The sequence below is a fragment of the Micropterus dolomieu genome, linkage group LG07 (assembly GCF_021292245.1).
Source record: "Micropterus dolomieu isolate WLL.071019.BEF.003 ecotype Adirondacks linkage group LG07, ASM2129224v1, whole genome shotgun sequence".
In the NCBI taxonomy this organism is placed as follows: domain Eukaryota; kingdom Metazoa; phylum Chordata; class Actinopteri; order Centrarchiformes; family Centrarchidae; genus Micropterus; species Micropterus dolomieu.
This window is the reverse complement of record NC_060156.1, coordinates 18,080,763-18,097,591: the sequence shown is the minus strand read 5'-3', so window position 1 is coordinate 18,097,591 and position 16,829 is coordinate 18,080,763. Positions and strand designations below refer to the sequence as shown.

The window sequence follows — 16,829 nt, the reverse complement described above, 5'->3', positions numbered from 1 at the left end:
AGGACACCAACTTGAAAACTCAGCAGCTTTAATCAGCAGTTTCCACTCCTTTGCACCAGCTTGCCTGCTGCTAAGATGCTATGTGCCGCAATTTCTGCATTTGCTGAAGAATCTGGGTCTGCTACGGAAAATATCAGTGCAGTTGCCGAGATCTGTGTGTTGGAAACTGAAGGGGCTGTTTAAGCTGCGGAATCACGCACTCACACACACACATGCACACACACACACACACAGCAGTTTACACACAAAGATACAGATACAGTCCAGTGGGGAGCAAGGGAAGCCCACAGGAAACACTGTGTGAGGCTCTGGGCGTGATGCCCTACAGAACTCTGGCCAGAGCTTCAGTCAGGAATAAATTACACACACACACACACACACACACACACACACACAGAGGCATGTAGTCCTATAAACACTGGAAAGTTGCACATAAGCATGCTGAGTGCACTCAGAAACACACACACTATCTCCCTTTCTCTTTTAGTCTTACCATCCCAGTCTCTCCAGGAGTTCCTGCGGCTGGCAGGGCTGAAAGGGAAAGGAGAGCCTAGTCCTGAGATGTCCAGGTTCTGTATCAGATGACTTAGCCGGTTCATGATCCTTTGCGACGTCTCACCACCCTCCCGCAGAAACTCATGCAGAGACATGACAGCTGGCTGCTGGTCTCACACACTCAAACAAACTTTGTCATCCAGAAAGACCCCTCACTGCACCTTCAAAGCTCCGCTGCACACGCTAATAGACTCCAAATCACAGCCCCCAAATGCAGGCATGGGAAAGACCTTCTTTGTTGCAATGTGCCGGGTCACTCGGAATCAAACTGACATGGTCTCAAATGCGTCCTGTGAGGAGATGTATGCATTGGCTACATACAAGACAAGCCCGGTGTCCTCTGCAGAGCCACATTGGCGACTCGAGGAAACAGCACTGCAAAGCTGGCAGAACCAAAAAGAGCTGAGTCACTGTCTGCACAACCTCTGAAACAAACACTGGAGGTGAGAATGGGCCCAGCTCTGCTCTGCGCACATACACTCACACTCTGATGCATACGCATACCTTGTTACAAGTTCAACTATTGACAGCTCAGAGCAACATAGGTTTCTTAAGAAAGAGGGGAGGAGGGTAGAAGGAAGCAGGAGCAGAGGGCAGCCGGTGTAGCACAAATCCCCTTCTGCTGCTCAGGCTAATTATATTCCTCCACTCCTTAACTAATCTGCCCTTTCTTTCCCTCGTTCTATCTCCCCAGATTCTTCCATGCATTGATTCCTGGTCAACAGGGAAAGAATGCATAAATCATGAAAACGGCAAAATTTAAAAACTGCGACAATAAAACTTTGTGGTGGACAGAGACAGCTCAGGGTCAGTTGTTGTTCAATATGTGTCAAGTAAGTGAGGTGGAGGAGCAAACATAGAGGGTCCTCTTTGAAAGGAGAGAGGGGGAGATTCTTGGCAGGCTTTTGTGTGTGTGTGTGTGTGTGTTTGTGTTTGGTTGTGTTTGTGTGGTTAAAGCTGGCAAGCAAAAGGCAGCTTGCAGTTTATAGGCTTAGAATAGAGATGAGAGAGGAGCTGCACTCTCACACATACTGATGAGGTGACTGCAGGAGGACAGGACACACCACATCAGCCTTCTACCCATAACCCCCCATCTCTCTGTCTCCACCCTCTCTTCTCCTGTCCCCCTGTTAATCAGGTCTGATCCCTCCTTTATGGCATCACCCACCTCCTGTGTGTTGCTTCATTTAAAGCCCTTCATCAACGACTGCTCCCACACTGACTTCACACTTATATCTGCATGTGTGGACAAAAGCATGTACACATGCCTGACTTCTCCTCCCCACAATTTGCCATTACAACCACAGTTATTGAAATCCACAAAGACCAACACAAATCATGACATAAGAGTAGAGTTTACAGCTATGCTATTACCACTGTGAGACTTGCTAAAGCCAGCATACTTAAATCCTCAAAATAACAATGTTAACATGCTGATGTTTAGCATGTATAATGTTCACTATCTTAGTAGTGTGTTATCATGCTAACATTTTCTAATCCGAAGTAAAGTACAGCTGATGCTGATGGGAATGTCATTAGTTTTGCAGATTTTAGTAAAATGCAATGAAATAAACTGAGAATGCTATTTAGTGCTGGTTCTGGCTCCTTGTGTCATCCTTCTGCCCACAGCTAACTAGCATGACACTAACAATGTCCTCCTGGATCCATCTGGCTATACACCTGCTCGGCCTTTAGGGATGAACAGCACAGCTCACTTAGGCAGGTGTAATGAACCTCTGACCTCCAACTAAAAAGGAACCTAACACTCACATTATGTAAACAATAAAGTCTTAAATATATTTGATTATAAGCACCCTTCCTTGTGCTTTCCATCCAAACGATGCAACAGATGAGCGTTTGATCAATAACAAATGACTGACGTCAAATAGCAACCATGAAGTCATGAGACAGCTGGGATGCCTTGAGCTAAGACACTTTCTTAAAGCAGCTCCTGCCTGGCTCGGCAGAAAATACACCACTCACGCGCGCGCACACACACACACACACACACACACACACAGGGGTGTGAATGCATAACAAGTCATACTCACAAAACCCTCCAACCACAACATATAATATTTTACAATTACTACATGATAAATAAAAAACAGCAAAACTGCACCCCAAGCATCACCGGATGCATATGAACACATTCCTGCTGGAAAAGCTGAGACCTGTGACTCACTGAACTGGATGTGTCCCTTTCAATCAACTGGAAGTGGGTCAAATGCCCAGTTAGAGAGTCGAGGAGAGGCTGCCTGTGATCAGGGCTGCAAGTAACAATTACTTTCATAACTGATTAATTTACTGTTGTTTTTTCTTACAAGAGCTTAACATAAATTGTATTTTTTATCCATGCTCATGTCGCGGCAGTGTCGGTCGGTCAGTTCACCACTTTGGTCCAGACTAAAATATCTCCGCAACTATTGGATCGGTTGCCATTAAACTTTGCATGCAGAGGATAAAACATACAAAATTTTCACTTATGCATGGAAATATTTCAACATCTACCAGATGGACTGGCAAAAAATTTATCCAGACATTCCTGGTTCCCAGGCAGTACATCCTAATGACTTTGGCGATCATCTGACTTTTCCTTTAGCGCCACCATGAGGTGGACATTAGTAGTTTTGAGTGAACTATCTCAGTAACTATTGGATGGATTGCTATGCAATTTGGTACACACACTCAAGTTCAGTTAAGGATGAATAGTAATAAGTTTAGTGACATCTTTCATCTAGCGCCACAATCAGGTCAAAATGTTAGTTTTCCAATACTACTGTTTATGACCAAATACTAATGCTAGCATGCTATCACACTAAACTAAGATGGTACACATGGTATAATAGTATACTTGCATTGCTTACTCTGTCTGACCAGGAGTAATTTATCTATATAAAATGAAGAAATACACATTTCTCCATTGCATGAATTATTTATGTATCGACTGAGCACAGATGTCCACTCACTGCTGATTGAATGAATACAATTGTAGATGGATGGATTCGATCGCTGCCACTGACCACATTCACAAAAAAGAAAGGAAAACACAGTCAGCCATAGTTTTGATGCAAATAGGTCCCTACTTTCTATCAGTTATAGGATCTTTTATATGCAGTCATGTTCATAGCACCACAGAGACAGTCAGAAACCAGGAGCTAATACAGAGACGAGGTGTGTTTGTCACTTGTTCTCTGGGGAAAACGAAAACAAGGGTTCTCCCTTTTCCGCATTTTACAACATGACACTTCATTTTCAGCGCAGGAGAATCAACCAGACAGATTAGACAATGCTAAATCCTTTTCATCCTCAGCTGACTTTGTTTCCCTGAATCTCTCTTTTTCTCACTCTCCCTTCCTCTCTGCTGTCTTCTGTGATCAGTGTTAGAGCCTCTTCTCTGAGCCGATTACTGCTCTCCTCCTCCTGCCACAACACATTTCTGTCACATTTCCTTATAAACAGAGTGCTACCAAATGACTACTGTAATGCCACACACTTAATGCCTGCAAATAATAAAAAGAAAAACATGAATGTTTTCACATATTTTCATTTAATTTTGTCTAGAGTAGAGTGATACAGCTCTGAATTCTCCACCAGCGCTTTAGTTTGTTTTAGTTTTATTCCTCTAGCTTGGGCATAGCTATGCCTCTCCTCACTCAAGTCCACCCACTCATTACTTTGGCTCATTTCTAGTGCTAAGCAGGAAAAGATGCAACTACAGTACACTGTGCTGTGTTTGCTGCACATCATTCCCTCTCTCTCCCCGCCTTTCCTGTCTCTTGTTACTATCTTTTATCAAATAAAAAGGAAATGCCCAAAAATGATCTTGAAAACAAATATGTGCAAACAAGCTCAAAATTGTCATGCCCCTTTAAGCCAATTGTCATGAACACAAACCCACATGTGTGTTGACAGTATAAGCATATATTAGACTTAATTCCTCTTATCTCCACATACATATTGTTACTGTACGTAAACAGTTGATTTATACAGCTAAAACAAATCATGAAAACTACAATACAGTAAGACTCAGTTATCATTAACGAGCAGCTGTGGCTTCTCTAAATGAGACTAGCATCACTGACCTCCACTGAAACAATCATGAAATGAAATGTATACTGTGCAAGTGTGCTCTATATGTGTGTGTGTGTGTGTGTGTGTGCATTCATGCTTGTAAGAGTGGCTGTGTGTTAGCAGTGAGTGGATTAGGGTTTATCTCTTTAGATGGGTCAAAAGAGAAGAGAAGCAAACATCAGACCTATCACTCATATTAGTGACATTAGTTTGATAAAGGAGAAAAAGCTTCCTTCAGTCAGAGACAAAATATCAACAATCACATCAACAGTCTGGAAAAGGGTTCTGATGTCAACTAAAAAGGGCTCCGAAATAGCTTTCCTTCATTTACCTGCAGCAGCTCTCACTGTTCGGAGCAAATATTAAAGGCCTTAAACATACACAGATTTTATATATATATATATATATATATATATATATAGGTTTGGTAATGTATCACAACACAAATCAACTTGTCTGCAGCCTGTGTTTTTGCATAAATGTGTAGATTACATGCCAGATTTAATTTAGCGATTTAACATCAAGTTTATAATGGAAGAAGCTTTGCACCTGATAACTGGACTATTTTACTGCATTACACTATCAGACCACTGTTCCATAACACCATGCTCATACAAATAATATGACAAAATATTAGATTTTCCACAAGAGTCAACTATATAAACAGGTCTTGTAACAAACACACAGATTACTGGCCACCTGCCTGTTTAACGGAAACAGCATGAACAACAGCACATTAAACCAGGTGTGGTTTCCCACAGAAACTGAAGCTCATTGACATGATGATCCTGCATTTTCCTTCATAAACCACTTTGTCAGACCTTTTATTTGGTCTAACCAAACAAGAGACACAACACAAGACACTCACTGTGACTGCAAACTAATTGATATATATTTAAACAAACAGATAACCCTCTGCAATCAGGAATACAACGACCAGGGTCTATAGATGGTGTTGAGTGCGTTGTCACCCACCTATGCTTTGGGTGACTGTCCTCAGTCTCTCCAGCAGCTCCCCCAAGGCCATCTCCTCTGTCTTCATCCACAGGATCATCCTCCAGAGGGACAGTGGAAGACCAGCTGCCCAGCCAACGGACACTTTCGCAGGAAGAAGAGACAGCTTGCCTGCTTTTTTCCTGAACGGTGCTTCAGAAAGTGGATGGTGGTGAAGAGGATGGGAGAGAGGGACTGTTGCAGTGGCAAGCTCAGCTGAGCAGTAGGGAAGAGGGTGATGAAGCAGGGTAATTTAGCCCAGAATGTGACTTCCTGGCTGATATCGTGTGCGACACACGAATGACAGAGAGGGGATGCGTGCAGCTCGGAGGCGCTGGGCTGCTTGTAAGAAATGGATGCTTTCGAGGATGCAGAAGGTGGAGAGGATGCTGCAGAGATGGATGAGGGGATGATGCTGAAGCTGCTACAGCTGAGACAGCCCCAACTGCACTGACCAGTCCTCCACAGAGGGATGCAGAGCACAGGATGCCGGCGAAGGAGATGGGGAGGAGGTGGAGCAGCAGGCAGCCTCATTCGCACATGCATGCTTCAGGCTCAGCACACATGATGGTGCAAACCTGTGCAGACCTGGCAGACAAAGAGGGGGAGGGGAAGTGAAGGTCAGCATTGCAGTTTCACACAAACAGCTGATCCAATACTGACATCCAGCGGAGAGGAAACGAATAACAGCTTTGTCATGGAACATTCTCATGCACAGAAATATAAACAGCACTGCTGGTCATGCGCCACTGGTTATGCTGCATTGCCACCATGTGACAACACTTGGTTACAACAAAAATTGTTGGGTTATTTTACAAAAGGGTAAATTCCAGTTGCATTTTAATTACACTGCAATACTTCTAGTCTTTTTAAACTAATAAATGTTTATGCTTTTGGTAACCCTCATCAGTGTTAATGCACAGGGTTTAAACTGTGAACTCAACTGGCATCACTAAAAATATTAGAGCTTCACTTGTACTAAGCTAATTAGATATTGATGCATCCTTACGATACCATTATTTCTAAAACACACAACTTCACACAAACAAACACATTCTGGCAGGTAATACAGCAGATGATATTCCACGCCAAAAAATGTCAAGGGCCCTGTTATCACATGGTATAGAACTTTTTTTTGAAGTTGCACAATTTTACTTGATTGGACACTAAGCTACTTGACAAACCAAGTGACAGTAGTATGAGGTGTAGCATCAGGTTATGCTAATTTATTTTAATTATAAGGAACACCTTTAATCTAAGTTCAACTATGCAAGATGCTAATTACCGTATAATCAAATTATTGATCAGTGACTGCAAGGATGACTGTGAGTCAAAAAAATATAATTGTTTGATTTCATGTCTTGGACCTTTGCTGCTTTGTGCTGATAAATGTCATAATAAACTAATAAATAAATTACATTCAGAACTGAGGTAAATAAAAAAAGACGACATATTTGGGGTATTAGGGTGTTGTGTGGGTTATGCTTCATATAGGGTCAGTTCACCCAAACTCTCTCTCTCTACCAAGTACTTTGGTGCCTAAACGTAACCAAACTGCAACCGCTTCACATCGTCAACAAAGCCTCTGGCGCTTAACTTCCCATTTGGGTCACAGAATCTGTTTAGCTACTAATAGCATAACACAGCCACAGCTGAATCTCCCAAGCGAACGGTGGGCGGTCGAGTAGCATTGTGGGTAATGTAGGCGCCAGATTTTGACAAAGAAGAAGAACGCGTGGAATTAAAAATCGATATTTCTTGTTCTGCTGCATCGAATTTAATACTTTTGTTTTTAGTGTCTGTCGGCTGTTGGCTCGGAGAATCAGGGCAGGTGTGCTGGCAGGCGATCAGGTGGACAACAGATGGACTACTGCTTGACACGCAGGTGATGACATGGGCTCTGAATTGACAGGAAATGTTAGAATTGTTGGTGGAATGTAAACTAAGAAAGTAGTACTGTACTTTAAATTCAAAGTAATTGTTGGCAAAGTAAGTACTTCCATGTTTTGCAAATTTAAACTTCTTCTACTCCTCAACGTCTCAAGACAAATATATAGCCTAGGCTGTACTCCACTGCATTTATCTGACAGCTTTATAGTTTACTAATAATAATAATAGTTACTAGTTACCTTTCAAATAACAATTCTTCATAACTTTCTTATCTAGTGGAAACCATGTCTCTCCAAATTTGGTTATTTTGAATTGAAAGGAAAGAGAACACACAGTAGCCCAATGCATGTATTGAGGTCAAGAGGTAAGTCTAAAGCCTACTCTTAAATGTGCAGATAGTTTCTGCCTCCTGAATCCCGGCTGGCACCTGATTCCAAAGGAGAGGAGCTTGATAGCTGAAGGCTCTGGCTCCCATTCTACTTTGTAATGTAGTAGGGCTTTGACTGCATGCCTTTTACTAGTAGTGGATTATTTCCACAGTGCGGTATTAGTACTTTTAGTTAAGTCAAGGATCTGAATAGTTCTTCCATCACTGACAACTGGCGGACCTGGATCATGACAGAAAGAAATGCAGAAATTATATGACATTAATAATACACAACATTAACACAAGTGTTTTCACTGTTTATTACAAGCAGAATGACAATACAGTGCTTTGCCCTCACTTGCTACAGACAGGCTGGCAAAAAGTCAACAGGTGAACTTTTTAAAATTATTACCCCCCCCAAAAAAAGTTAATTCTCAAAACCTGTTTAGTAATCCAAACAGTGTTGTACTAAAGGTATGATATGAAGTGTGCTGCTCAGCACAGACGTCAACATTTCAGACCTTTGCCAAGCTCAGGAATGACAGGATGAGCACCTGCTGTTCTGCTGATGGACTTAGAAAAAGCAGTTTGACATTCTGATCAGCAGTAGAAGGCTGGTGCGATAAACCCATCTGTGACACAGGCTGACACCTACAGACAGTCCATTCCTAGTCAAGTTATTTGGTCACTTTTTTTTTCTCACCCCTACAATCTTAGAAAAATAACTTGTGAGGAAGAGTGAACACTTAAACCCCAGTCGAAAGACAATATAGACCTTGTTTAAGGGGGGAAAAAGGACCTGTTGTAGAACAAAGTGCAGTGTGTAGACCTATTGATACATCTCTAATGAATCATATAATGTATATGTTGTTCTTATTTTGGTTACAAACGTGAACACACATTCTAACAGAGTTAAAATATAGTATTCTCTCTGGGATACAAAAATAGCAAAAGAAATAGTCACCACGGACAACACAAAAATGACAAGTAGTAGTGAAAATTTGAGCTGTGGAGGGCTCTGCTACCAAAATACTACTACAAAGAATTCCCCATTACATTATTAAAGTAAAATAGACCTTACAGCATTATTGTGGTAGGATTGGTGTGTGACATGTAGAATATGTCTTAATACAGTATGGCAACAGCACAGTGAAGTGAGACACTGCATAACAAGCACCAAGGCCCTTCTATTAATCTACTGAGGTCAGGACGTTGAGCCCCCAAGTCCAAACACTTGAAGAGGCTTGTGGGCTTTGAGTGAAAACTGAAAGAGACAAATCCAGACCTCCAACCAAACTGATAAATCATCTGTGCCCCAGTAAAAAAATACAGAACACCTGTTATTAAATACATGTTGGCAGATGGTGATGTGTATGAAAATAAACTGTATAAACATACAAAAATGCTTCATAATCTGACATTCAAGACTTCCCGAGTCAGTCACTTGCTGTGCAACACGACAGATATGCTTTGGACAAAGAGGACTTCAGATGTTAGAAATGTAGAAAAGAGGTTCATCCACAATGAGCTACAATCTTCGGCTGGAGGACATGATGGACAAATCAGTTCAACATTCTATTGATTTGATTGTGACATCGCCGATTCAAGTCTCCCTCCTAATCATAACAGGCTATATACCACCCCTTCTCACTACAATATATATCAAAAGTGTTTAAGTTACATCCATACATCAACAGCGAGTGCCATCAATAATTTTAGAACACAGAAAAACTCATGGATTAATGCAACACAGAGAAAAAAAAACCTTATAATGTGATAACATTACATTAGCATTCTTACATTAACATTTGCATAACGCAGAGCATGGCAGCAAACACACAAGCACAATGCAACAGTAAAGAATAGCAAGTCATTTAGGACATCCATAAATAAAAGACTCCATCGGTCTCGGGCTGCTGCTGTTACCCTACATGGCCACATGGAGGCAGGAGTGGGCACAGTGTGCTCATTGTTAGGAGGAAGAAAAGGTGTCATGATGTGGTTCATGATGGATGATGTCTGGGATGAAGGAGGATGAGGAAGAACCGAGACAGGAACAGAGCAACATGCGGTAGAGAGATCTGACATGCTACAATGTTATAAAGAAAAATAAAAGTTGACACACTCGTGAGGAAAAAAGGAAGAGGAAGAATGAGGAGTAATAGACATTGTACCAGACATGTATGCCCTCTGAACCTCGCTTTCCACTTACTAACATGTTAAACAGAGCTAGAAATATAATCCACTAAAAATGGGTATTAATGAATTAAGGCAGGGTGGCTAGAAAACTGCACATCCCTCTTCAGATTTTCCCCATTTCTCTCCTTCAGCTGATGGGTGTGTGTGTGTGTAAGGCTTTGTAATACACCACTTTTGATTGTTTTTTGTGTTTTTTTTTACACCTTTCTCTTTTGGATCCTTGCCTGCTGCTGTGTGGTTACCTGTAAGGCAAAGGTGTGTCTCATACAAACATACAGTAACAGGCAAATTCATGCATACACACTCGCACATGCACACGCACCTAAAGGGCTGAGCTTGACAGCTGCCCCTTACTTGGCCAGACCACAAACTTTTTCAACAAACATTTACAAAGAAGCAAAAAAAAAAAAAAAAGGACACATAAGTGAAGGAACAGGCAAGAACGTGAGACTTAAAATGAGGACAAAGAATACAAAAAGGCCCGAGTGTTGACATGTTGAAATGACATGTTGAAACAGGACAGTTCTATAGTGCATCAAACAATGCACCTTCGCACATGGTTCCCCCTTAGTTCTTAGACTTTTTCAAGTAAGAGTTTGGGTAGGAACATTGATGGGACTACACTTAAATAAAAAGTTAGCAAAGTATGAAGATGAGGCGTCAGGGCTAAAATATCGCAAAGGTTTAGTCCACTCAGGTGTAGCCCAGAAAATGCACATGGTGAACTCAGCATGGAGGTTGATGTGAAAACGTGTTTGTTTGTATTTTGCTCTATAAATCCTTGATTGCACATCGTCGGATGTACTTTAGATTTCACCCCACGAGATCCACATACGCTATGTTTGTGTTCACACAGAGGTTTCCGGCCCTGGAGCGTAGTAGGCAAATCCCGCCCCTGAGAGACGGAGCATGTAGGGGCTGAGAGAACACAAGTCTGCCCCTGCCCCTTCTGCCAAGTGGGCCAGTAGTTTATGGGGAAGGGCGTCAGACCTCCGGAGTGACAGCATCTCCGCGCCGCCAAGGTGGAGGTGAGAAGAGTCCGTACTCGTGCCCATGTAGGATCGACGAGAGGAAAGTGGAGTCGACTCAGCCATGCCACCCCGCGACAGCTTCTCATGATCCTACAGAGAGACGGAGGACACATCATGACAAGAAAATCTAAAACAGGAAAGTAGAAAAGGAAATCAAAGGAATTGCACCATGCAGATCAAATCACAGAACTGAAGGAGAACGGATGTCAGACAGCTGGATACATAAGATCAAACAGCAGGGTTATATTCAGAAGGTTTAATAGTAATGCTGTTTTATTTCCTTATCTAATGAAATTAATTGTCCTTATGTACTTTATATGTAGCTTTGGCAATATTGTTGCTATACATTCATGGCAATAAAGCTAGTTTGAATTTGAACATCCAGATGTTTAGTTTGAATGATTAATGACTGGACTTCTGGATCAAATTTACTAAACAAACTGGCCAAAGAAATCCATTAAGTGCACATACTGGACAGAATTTACTGATCAATGATGAGAAAACCTTCTGAAAATTCCCAGTATGATAAATATTCATGTTAGCATGCATATGCAATCAAGACAACATTCACACTCGCTTTTCCATCCTTTCAACACCAGATGTCTTCAGTATTCCTGGTACAAGATGACACTCTTCAGATACACAGTACATGGTTTGCCGAGCTGCCTGGGCAACCTGGATTTTTCCAGATCAGCATCAATAATGGACTACGTAACCTATAAGTGACCTTGCCTGGTAAAATACAACCTTAGTTACTAACTAAATGTTAATCAAATCTGTACAAACCTCAAAAATTTGCCAGTAATATAAGTCACAACTAAACCTCCTCTGACCCAGAACCTTCAATTTGAGCCCCTAAACCTTACTTTCAGACCCGTCTTAAGCTGCGGTCCAGGACCAAAAAGGAGTCACAACAAGCCTAATATTTCTTGGAGCCCACATGACAAGCGGCAACAGACTTTAAGTAGCCTAGGTCTAATAAAGAGAGGATAAAATTTCTCATTAGGCCATGACCCAGATCAAGTTTTCCCATTCCCATCCCACATGTGGTGAGAAGCACAGCACACTTGGGAACCTGCACTACAGACTTAATTAGAGATCGTGATTCCTGAAAGTAGGTTTGACGGAAGTAAATATCCTTTGTAGACACACTTATATGGGCCCATCCCCCCAGCTTGAGCTATAGCACCACAGCATGCCCCATGCAGTGCAGAGCAGCAGGAAGTATCATGGCTGCAGCATTAAGAAGCAGAATCCCCACAGTCAACGCCCTCTGTGTGCTGTTACCATGGTGACCCTAGCCCACCTAGGGGGGTGTACTCTAGGGTTTGCTGAGCGGGGTGCTGTGGCTGTTTGACATCATGGAGTCATAGGTCCTAGCAGCTTTTTCCCCACTGTCTCCCTCACAGGTCCTATCAGGGTGGAGCGGACCCCTCTCATTGCTTCTCCCTCCACCAGCAGTGCCAGGAGCCACACAGTCCTCCAGGGACCCCGCTGTCCTTACCTTCTGTGGATGATGTTAAAGGAAAGGTGGTGATAAAGGAATCTGATCAGACCTTGTATCCTGATACACTCAGTTGGCAGATTATTAGGTACACCTAGCCATTGCAATCTAATACAACAGTCCTACAATAAATACTAGCTTCCTGAAAATTATAATGTTCCGTTTTTGTTGTTTTAGAGATGTGCTGATCCAATATGATTGTAATGTTGAATCAGCACCTCTGTAAAACAGTTTCAACAAAAATCTTCACAAAGGCAGGATTTATTTCAGGACTATTTTACTAGGCTGCACTAGTTTTAGCTAGGTGGCAGCTGAGTTTATATCTGGATTGCAGCTCAAAATTGGTTTAAAGTAAGTAGCTACTTTTGATCAGATTTCACCTCCCAGCTCACATTTGATTTTGTGTGTGGAAATTTCTGACCACCGCTAAACTGAAAAATGGAGCTGAGTAGGATTAGTGTCGATTTTTGGTATCTTGCTAAATTCATAAACTTATAGATAGAAAACATTGTTTAACTTAAACCAATAAACTGCAGCAAATTTTGTGTTGGCACTTTGTCATTGTCTTCACACATGCTGACATTTACCTTCACTACTATAAATCTGGTCACTCACATCCCTGACAAACTCTGAATGTGACTTCAGATTAAATCCCACGTGTGTGACTTTCTGGGTAAGGCGCACTCTCCAATTGTGATCTGATCACCAAGGACAAATTTCAGAGGTAAATTTGCACAGCGCCACAGATCTTTGGCAAAATGAGGTTGCCAATGCCACTTTTGGGACTGCAAACCTTTTCTGTAATTCAAATGATCTGATGGTTTAGTGATGACAACCAATAGGGAAATAATGTAAAGATTATTTCCTGGATTCATTTAGGAGTCCAGTGATTCTTGTAGTGTTGTAGAACTCGAGACTGATCTTGGTCTTGAGACCGGTCTTAACACCACATATTGACTCGACCGCATTTGTACTCGATCTTGTCTTGGTCTCGGATCTTGATGACTCAGGATTTTATTTGAAGACCAGTCAATACCATAACTTTGGGAATATCAATAAATTGCTTGTTAACATCCTTACTTTGATGGGATGTAAAACGTATTGCTTCACATGCAACCAATAACCCTTATTAAATGTGTTGTTACCGTTAACGCCTGTCACCTCTGGTAAACATGGAAAAGGAGTGTTGAATAAAGACGTTGATTTCAGCTTTAAGTGTTTGTATGTAGGTGTTTTTATGGGAATGTGGATCTTTCAGATCAATTTGAGAAGTACCTATGATCTCGTTCCACATTTTATTGTGTGTCATGTAATGTGGGAAACTGGTTTTGGTCTTGACTCGGTCTCACCCTCCCTCGGTCTTGGTCTCGACTTCAGTCTCAGCCCCTAAAAGTCTGAGTCTTTTCTCGGTCTCGATAAACTCTGGTCTTGGTCTTGGTCTCGGTTTGGGCAGTCTGGTCTACAACACTAGGTTCTCATACTTGAGGGCAGGGGGGGCAGAGATGTTGAGCAGATCTAAAGTTGCATGAATGTGATTCATGTGGTGGCATAAATAAAAAAAGGGCTCTGATGCAAGCAAGTCTATTTTGTTAGTTTTTGTTTTATTTCAATTGCCTGTGTTGTTAATGATTGATAAAATTGAAATCCACTTTTGCTGGAATATGGGGGCTTGAACTTTTTTCAGCTTCTAAAGGGAAGCGTGACAGAAAAAGTTTGAGAACCACTGGTTTAGCCAACAAAATCTCAGAAAATAGAGAAAGTTGCCCCTCAAATTTCCTAGAGCCGAAGATAACATCTTCAAAAATCTTGTTTTTTCAACCAATGACAAAACCCAAAATATGAAATTTACAATGATATAAAACACAAAGAAACAGCAAATCTTCAGATTAGAAAAGCTGGAGCTTTTGGCTGTGTGTTTTAAAAATAACTTAAACAATTAATAATTTATCAAAACAGCTGATGATACATTTTTGGTCAGTTGACTTATAAATTAATTGACTATTCCTTTCAGCTCTACAATAAATAAGAAACATCAAACTGATGTTTCACATTAAAAAGATTCTGCAAATCCAATAGTTAGCCTAATGTGCTTTTCGAATATCCATCCAATACATGCAAGGTGACAACATGGAAGACATAATAAAAAAAAAGGTATGGTGGATGCTATTTAAACTTCTTAAACAGTAAATGTAAAACAGGACAGAAAACACATGAAATATATAATGGAAGAGGTGACTTCAAAAATGGCATAAAGATGTTTAGAAGAAGATAAAATACAATCCTAACCTGGATTGCAAACCAAACACTGTGTCCCTATTGTCGTCATTAGCGCACTAGTAGTTAGTTTCAGTTATAAGTGGTTTACACTGGGACATGCCCCCATGCATACAGAGGCTAAAAAATAGTCACCTCCTCATCCTGCTCCTCTCTCGTCTCTCTGGGCCAATTAGAAACTCATTCTGCTGGAGGACTGAGAAAGCATGAATATGGTGGACGGCTCCACAGTAAGGCACGGGCGAGTGGACTGCAGCCCCGAGAAGAGCGAGCAAGTGCAGAGTGCAGAGACACAGGCACACAGGAGCAGTGGGGGGGGGGGGGCAGGAGAGGTGACAGCAATGAAGGAGGATAAGGCAGGTGAAAGAAAGGAAAAGGGAGAAAGGAATGAAGGAGGATGGTGTGAATTTGGATTGTGGTGGTCCATTAGGGTGCAGAGAGAAGGGAGACAAGAGAAGAAAGAGCACAGCAGGAAGAAATCTGTCAGACCTTTCATTCATTTTTTGCATTCATGGTGAAGCTTGCTTTACAGGAAGGTGAGGCTAAGCCACAGGGGACATGAAGTCACTCTAAATCATGCTGTTGCTTAAAGCTATTAGGGATGCTAATGGTCTTCTTGGATGATTAATAGAGTGGAATAGATTTGCAGATTACTCATATGGGACTAAAGGTCATTTTAGTTTGTGAACTGCTAAAATTCACAATTTGAATTTTCTTAAATATGGGAAAGCATTAAATAGTAATCGGTTAATGGTTTTAGCAAAGCATTTAGTTAACACCATCAGAAGTCACTACAGGGAAAAAAATCTAAAAACCTAACTTGGGAACAAGATCATTTAAAAGCTCCAGTTTCATTGAGTTGATGCCAAGATTTTACCTGTGCACGTTCGGTGGCTGTGGGACATATGGCCCTGCAAAGGACCTTCTTGATGACATCTGGCAACAAGCTGACTGTAATAAGCAGGATGATGCTAAGCCAGGCCGGGCCACTAGACAGCATCTGCATGAACACGTAGTACATCCTCTGGTAGTTCAGGAAGGGCCTGAGCAGCAACAAGAAAGACAGAAAAGAGTCAGTTTTTTTTTATTTTTCTAATCAACACAAAGGTTACAGATTCTAGAAAAAAAAAAAGCCAAATACCAAATGATGCCTCCCCAGAGAAGAGAGAAAATAACGTAGAAAAGTAGTGAGCCCCAGATGACAAAGTGATTGATCCAGGTCCAGTGGTGTGTGTCCAAGGCAAGCTGAAACAGAATATATACATAGTAAACACTCCACCAGTCAATGAAGTCAGTGCAAACCGACTGGCCAGTGTTGTCGATCATTTATGTGACATGCTCGTTAACATGTGCGTGGCAAACTTGTCCACACGTAGCATCAGGAACACATGCATTGGTAATGAACTTATCAAAATGCAGGGATTATTCAATACAATAGACACTAGTGTCCCCCCCCCCCCCCCCCCCCCCCCCCCCCCCCTTCATTTCCAAAGACATGCTCACACACCTTGAGCGTAACGGTGAAGACCAGCACAGTAAAGACAAGAGTCCCGAAGGTCCAGTTCCCAAACATCTGCGAGGGAAGCGAGGAAGAAGAGGCTTAGTGGCCACATCAATCACACACCCCTACCACCCTGCATCCATGGATTAGTGAACACACAGTGCATATATTATTATTACTGATGTGGTGAGAGGTGCTCACTTTGGAAAAGAGTATTGGGGCCAATAAACTGAGAATATTTTCACTTCACCTCTTAGCATCCACATTTTTCTAGCTGCTGAAATCCTACAAAGGTTTAGGCAGACATCAGGAGTGAACAGATGGAATGAGAGTTGGAAGGGAGAGAATGAAAGAGGGAGGAGGGTGGAGGGAGAGAGCGATCAAGACAAAGAAACTGGGGAATTTATGGAATTACTACAGCTAGTACCAGTGCACCTATCT

At 41.7% G+C, this 16,829-nt stretch overlaps 1 protein-coding gene across 5 annotated transcripts in view; it reads right to left on the bottom strand.

The window, feature by feature from the left end:
* Positions 1-8,184: 8,184 nt before the first annotated feature.
* LOC123973694 (phospholipid-transporting ATPase IH-like) overlaps positions 8,185-16,829 on the bottom strand; it is a 38,851-nt gene continuing 30,206 nt past the window's right edge. For 2 of the 5 annotated variants that reach the window (XM_046053914.1, XM_046053915.1), the window contains 5 exons: positions 16,395-16,460; positions 16,029-16,132; positions 15,765-15,930; positions 15,023-15,137; positions 12,480-12,616 (listed from right to left, as the gene is read on the bottom strand). In XM_046053914.1, the coding sequence (XP_045909870.1) occupies positions 15,060-15,137; positions 15,765-15,930; positions 16,029-16,132; positions 16,395-16,460 (414 nt within the window). In that variant the 3' untranslated portion in view covers positions 12,480-12,616; positions 15,023-15,059. Of the gene's footprint in view, positions 11,200-12,396; positions 12,617-15,022; positions 15,138-15,764; positions 15,931-16,028; positions 16,133-16,394; positions 16,461-16,829 lie in introns of those variants that run through there. The other 3 variants (XM_046053910.1, XM_046053912.1, XM_046053913.1) reach the window with 2 other exon arrangements.